The sequence below is a fragment of the Caretta caretta genome, chromosome 2 (assembly GCF_965140235.1).
Source record: "Caretta caretta isolate rCarCar2 chromosome 2, rCarCar1.hap1, whole genome shotgun sequence".
In the NCBI taxonomy this organism is placed as follows: domain Eukaryota; kingdom Metazoa; phylum Chordata; order Testudines; family Cheloniidae; genus Caretta; species Caretta caretta.
Window position 1 is genome coordinate 127,776,968 of NC_134207.1, and position 6,316 is coordinate 127,783,283.

Sequence of the window (6,316 nt, forward strand, 5' to 3'; positions counted from 1 at the left end):
TGCAGGGATCTAGGATGAAGTCTGGTGAGGTGGGGTTGGGGAGATGAGGAGGGCTTTGACAACTGGAGAAAGTGCTGAGGAAGCAGGCACTGGAAGCTGGTAAATCAGCATGAATGCCATGCACAGCTTATGTAAGAGGCACTAAGCATCTGACTGTGAAAGATACTAATTCACAGAACCTTTATAAGCATATAAATAAGGGGTCTGCCCTCATAAATGCCTCTGGTTCTTATAAGTGAAGTTCTTAAACATACTTGACTAACCACTATTCCTGGCTAACAGGGGAAATTGAACAAAAATCTAAAAATGGCTGCTGCACACACAAAGAAACTATATAGAACAGAACTGTAGCACCATCTCCATTCAGTGGATCACATTTAAGCATATAGCTTCTCGCCATGTTCTCTCTTGTCCCCAGCATGCCCTCTCCTCCTTTTACTCACCAGTGCTCATGTATAAGTTGGCTCATCTTGCTGAGCACAAATGTAACCTACTTCTTAGCATGAGTTAGGCATCCATTTCTACATCTGATCCACAGATGACCTAACTGTGCTGTAACTCCTAGCTACTGGTCTTAGTCCTTTAGCTCCTGCTGCAGAGGTTCACACTTCAGCTTCAATTACGCCATCCAAAGGTGAAGATTGCTATACTAGTATTTCTTAAAGCAACAGGATCAGTTGTTTATATAAGTGGCTGTTAGTACAGACCTAGATACCAAGTCCTGCAAGCACAGAAGTCAATAAAAGTTTTGGCATCAATGACTGTAGCTTCTTAGGGCAAGATTTTTTTTAAAAAAAGCCTAAATGACTTAGGCTCCTAATTCCTATTTTCAAAAGTGAATTAGGCACCTAGGACCCAAAGGGCTGGTTTACACTCCAGCTGCCGGTTGATGTAAACTACGCAATTTAAGTTACGTTAGCCTATCTCAAGCCAATGTAGCTTAGATCTACTTACTGTGGGGTCCACACTATGCTATGTGATGGGAAGTGCTCTCCTGTCAGATTGCTTCCACCTCTCATTAAGCAGGAGTACAGAAATTGATGGGAGAGCGCTTTCTCATCGATTGAGCATGTCTTCACTAGACCCGCGAAACGGATGCTGCTTCATCGATTGCAGCAACACCAATTTAGCTCCATTGTGAAGACAAGCCCTAAGTCTCACTGAAAATCAATGGGATCTAGGCCATGTATAAACTAGGAGAGCTTTGCCAGTATAGGTATACCAGCATACTATCCAAACAAAACGCTCCTAGTGTGGACACAGCTACACTAGAGTAACCCCACTTTTGCTGCTGTAGCTTGGTTCAGTCCCCATCTCCCAAGTGAAATAAGCTATACCAGCAAAAACTGTGATCTTTGTCAGTATAACAGCATTTTTGTGTCCTTTGTCAGCACAGCTATACCCTGTCAGAGATCACACCTCTTCATACCCCTGGCCAACATAGCTACGTCAGCAGAAGCTGTATTATACTTTGCCTGTCACTTTTGAAAATGGGGCCTTAGGAACGTAAAGCTTGACCTACACTAAAAACGCAGGTGCCCCTGAGAGACTTAGTTAAGATGACTCAAGCACAGGTATAGACAGCACTAGGTCATAATGCCAGAAGGGACCACCAGATCATCTAGTTTAATGACAGAAGGGACCACCAGATCATCTAGTCTCTCCTCCTGTATATAACAGGCCTCCACCACCACCCAGCACCTGCACATCAAATCCAACAACTCAAATGAGACCAAAGCATTACAGCCCACAGGAGACTAGACTATGATGTGCCAAAGGCAGAGAACAGGAGGGACCAAGGTGCACCAGTGCCTGAGGCCCCCACAATAACAAGGAAATGATTAAGTGAGTTATACCTCGATAATGAAGGAAAGTCACCTGCACCTACACGCTGCAGAGGAAAGTTAAAAACCTCTAAGACCCCTGCCATTCTGACCTTGGGGACAATTCCTTCTCAACCCTACATATAGTGATTAGACATAGTTAGACTCAGAGCATATGAGCAAGAACCAACCAATCAAGCATGTGAGAGAGAAAATGCTTGGTGCCACCTCAGAGCACTGTTCCTCCACATCCAATGTTCCATCTCCAGCCATGGGCGTCTCTGATGCTTCAGAGGAAGGAGATAAAAAAAAACCCTCCCAGAATATATTGGAGGGAAAAATCCCTTCCTGGCCCCTGCAGATGGCTGGCTGAAACCCTGAAGCATGAGATTTTGGGAATGTAAGGCAAACTGGATGTGAGCCCCAGGGCTATTGAGCCCTGACTCCTACCATCACAAGCAATCCGTTATACAATCACACTCATAATTGTCCAGCTCTATCCTAAAACTAAATTAAGTTGTTTGCACCCCACAACTCCTCCTGGGAGGTTGTTCCGGAACCTCACTCCTCGTATTGTTAGAAACTTTCTTCTAATTTCCATCCTGAATTTGTTCATGGCCAGTTTATATCCATTTGTTCTTCTGTCAACCTACCTATTTCCTCTCAAGGGGGTGCATTTATTGCAGTGATTCCATTGCTGTAGCAAGTGTCTATACCAAGGGTGGCCAACCTGTGGCTCCGGAGCCACACGCGGCTCTTCAGAAGTTAATATGCGGCTCCTTGTATAGGCACCAACTCCGGGCCTGGAGCTACAGGCACCAACTTTCCAATGTTCCGGGAGGTGCTCACTGCTCAACCCCTGGCTCTGCCACAGACCCTGCCCCCACCCCACCCCTTCCCATGCCCTCTCCTGAGCCTGCTGTGCCCTCGCTCCTCCCCTTTCTCCCCAGAGCCTCCTGCATGCCATGAAACAGCTGATCGGGAGGTCCGGGAGGGGCAGGCGCTGATTGGCGGGGCTGCACATGGGTGGGAGGTGCTAGGAGTGAGGGGGGGGAAGCTGATGATGTATTACTGTGGCTCTTTGGCAATGTACAGTGGTAAATTCTAGCTCCTTCTCAGGCTCAGATTGTCCATCCCTGGTCTATACTATAGTGCTATAGCAGCACAGGTGTAGCCATACACTCACTTGTGAAAATGTTACCCCTAAGGTCTGCATGACAAGCACCACAGAACAGAAATGAAACAAACTAAACATTATTAGGGACTATGATCAAAGAAACCTCCTCTCCAGTGTGGAACCACACAATGACAAACATTAGGAACAAGATTTTGCTTCCTGCTGAAAATGCAAATTCTAATCAATAATACAATTCCTTAACTTTAACCTAACTTTAAAATTATATATTTGTAATTCTTATATCTGAATCAACATTCACTTTGTTATTGTTAGACAGTAGTTTTCCCCTATTTTCCAAACATTCTCTCTCAGTTATAAAATTATTTGTCCATTGCAAATGTGCATTAACTCCATTTCAGTGCTAACTATTTTGTTCATCTCATTATTTAGGCTACACTGCATCTCATTATCTATTTGTTTTCAGTTTTAGTTGTGCTGTTTGCAGCACTGAAGAGGCAGAGAAAGAAAGAGCCCTTGATAATCTCAAAGGATGATGTCCGAGACAATATTGTGACTTACAATGATGAAGGAGGTGGAGAAGAAGATACCCAGGCTTTTGACATTGGAACACTAAGGAATCCAGAAGCAAGAGAAGAAAGTAAGATGAGAAGAGATGTTATCCCAGAAACTATATTTCAGATAAGGAGGACTGCACCTCTGTGGGAAAACATTGATGTCCAAGATTTTATTCAACGAAGGCTAAAGGAAAATGATTTAGACCCAACCGCACCCCCTTATGATTCACTAGCGACATATGCCTATGAAGGGAACGATTCTATAGCAAATTCACTTAGCTCTTTGGAATCACTTACTATGGATGGCAACCAAGATTATGATTACCTCAGTGACTGGGGACCTCGATTTAAAAAGCTGGCAGACATGTATGGTGGGGATGACAGTGACCGAGACTGAGAAAGTAATCTGTTACTTGGTCAGTGTTAGTGGAGGTAATGTCTATGTTACTAGATAAAGTGGCCTACACTCTCTTACTTGGAAAAAAATACAAAAAATAAGTGTTGTTTTAGTAAGGGTTTGCTTAATCAATAAGTCAACGTAAATGAATATGATTGATTTAGATATAAAAATAAAATCTATACTTCACCCTCTCTGCCTAAAAACCCCTGAAGGAAGATTCTCACAGACAATGAGAAGACACTAAAAAAAGGCTTTTTGTGCCTTTAATAATAAATAGATGGAAAACTTATACTTTTTTTTTAAATTGCTTTGCATCACATTTATTACTAGCTGGGAGATTGTGCACCCGTGTTGTAACATAATCTGAAAAAAGTATACCTTAAAAAAAGGAATTAATATTACTGCCATATTTATTGAGTTAAAGAATGTCTGTGTTGATTCATCATGATATTTTTATATATGCATATTTATATTTTTGTATTTTTATTAAATAAATTAGTATTTATAAAAACATTATTTCATTTACTTTGCCAGTCATAAATTACTGAACAGGAGGAATCATATGCTGTATGGATTTTTTCTTCAAACTAACGTCTTTACTTCAGAATAATGGCTGTACTGTAAAATGAAGAGAAGAAAAAAAAACATGAATGCGTTTCTCTTTGACAGAGCTACAGTGTAGAAAAAAATAAAAAGCAATTTTTCTGGGTAAGTCCAAACACAGGTGATTATAAATAAATGTAGTCTTACTTCAACATTGTACTGTTCAAAGGCATCAACATATAGTTTCACTGTTGATTCCACCCCTCCAGCATCCCCATTTACTGGCAGTTGGCCAATAAAAGAATTAAATACATGAATTACAGAGGACTGAAGAAACCATGAAGGTTTGTTCCAGTAGATATGTTATTCAGGCAAAAACAAATTCACTGTGCTTTTTATATTTTGATGAGAAAGCAAATGTCAGCAATCCAAGAAAGTCTGTTCCAAGCTAATCTTTTCTTTTTTTCCTCTCTCTCTCTTTAAGGCAATTTTTAAGGCTAATAATGCTTCTTCTTTTTTTAAACTGAAGGGCAGTTAACAGGAATAAAAAAAAAAAAACCTTAATAGTTTTAAAAGATTTCAATGTAGTTTTCCTTCAGATAAAATACCCTAGCAAATTGCATGGAATACATTTTTATCACCTAGAACACATTTACGCATTTCATAAATCTATGGATAATACTGTGCAATCAGTTTTTAAGCAATGGAGATTTTTCATTGACATCACAGGATGACATGGCATCATATAAAGGTGGAACCAGTTGCAACACGCTAATTAAGGTTGCAGCAAAGGTTTCATTTTAGAAAGTTTTAAACCTTCATTTTGTTAAATAAAAAGCCCTCATAAAATGGCAAAAAGCAAAACAAAGAATGTAAAGTTTGTGTAGCATTTCAATTTTTCAACATGATTTGATAAGTGAGTATATACAGAGAAAGTACTAAGTGTTCCAAAATCACTGTAGTTTTAAATTTTCAATGGGATGCCTCAGTTTATTTTTGGATTTTGTTTCCAAGAAATTTGAAGCCCTCTGGGCTTTGCTCCACTTGTGACAATTTCCAAAGTATTATATGTAGATAGGTAGCGTTTTTGCACAGAGTTTATTTTGAACATTTGAAAATAGCTGCAAATATATGCGCCAAGACAAGCCTACTGTATTTTGCATTGAAGACAGAACTGCTGTTGTAATACAGATTAACATCTGGAACTTTGACATGAGAGAGAACCTCACCAAAAGCTGCCGTCACTTCAGAGAAATTCTCTGGACTGTCAGGCCACAAGTTCAAATCTCTTTTCTCCCATTTGTATTTCTGTGCACTTCACCACCCTCATAGTGACCAAGACTATGAACCCCAACCTAGCAGGCAGTCAAGTATGTGCTACGACTGCATCTACCCACCCCTTACACAGGTATGTTAACAATACGATTACACAGAGTCACTTCGGGAACAGCTGCAAACAGAATCCAGACCCAAAGTTTATTTACTCAGCCATGCTGCTTTTCAAATTCTTTGTTCAAATGTGTGTGATTTGGTTATATCTGTAACCACTACACTGTACTCTCCTCCCATACCGAAGGATAGGATCCAGGATCCCTAATCTCCACTTCTCTGCTTCTATTCAACAAATAAGTGTATAATCCACAGGGAAGTATGTGTCAGGTGCACATTAGTGGCTGCTTTACATTGAGGTCACTCCTGTGGCTCAGATGCTAAGGATGGGACTGGTAGATCAGAAATTACAGGGTTCAAATCCTGCTGATGATTCATATGAAGGGACGGTTATAGTTGCGTGTAGTAGTACTATATATTCCAAATTAATCAAATTTACATTCAGATGTAAAATTGTAATGGCAACCTC

General features: G+C 40.4%; 1 protein-coding gene across 2 annotated transcripts in view; it reads left to right on the forward strand.

Moving 5' to 3' along the window:
- The window catches only part of CDH9 (cadherin 9), a 128,288-nt gene extending 123,852 nt beyond the window's left edge, over positions 1 to 4,436 (forward strand). For both annotated transcript variants that reach the window (XM_048839668.2, XM_048839667.2), the window contains one exon: positions 3,425 to 4,436. In XM_048839668.2, the coding sequence (XP_048695625.1) occupies positions 3,425 to 3,912 (488 nt within the window). In that variant the 3' untranslated portion in view covers positions 3,913 to 4,436. The remainder of the gene's footprint in view (positions 1 to 3,424) is intronic.
- The last annotated feature ends 1,880 nt before the right edge of the window (positions 4,437 to 6,316 follow it).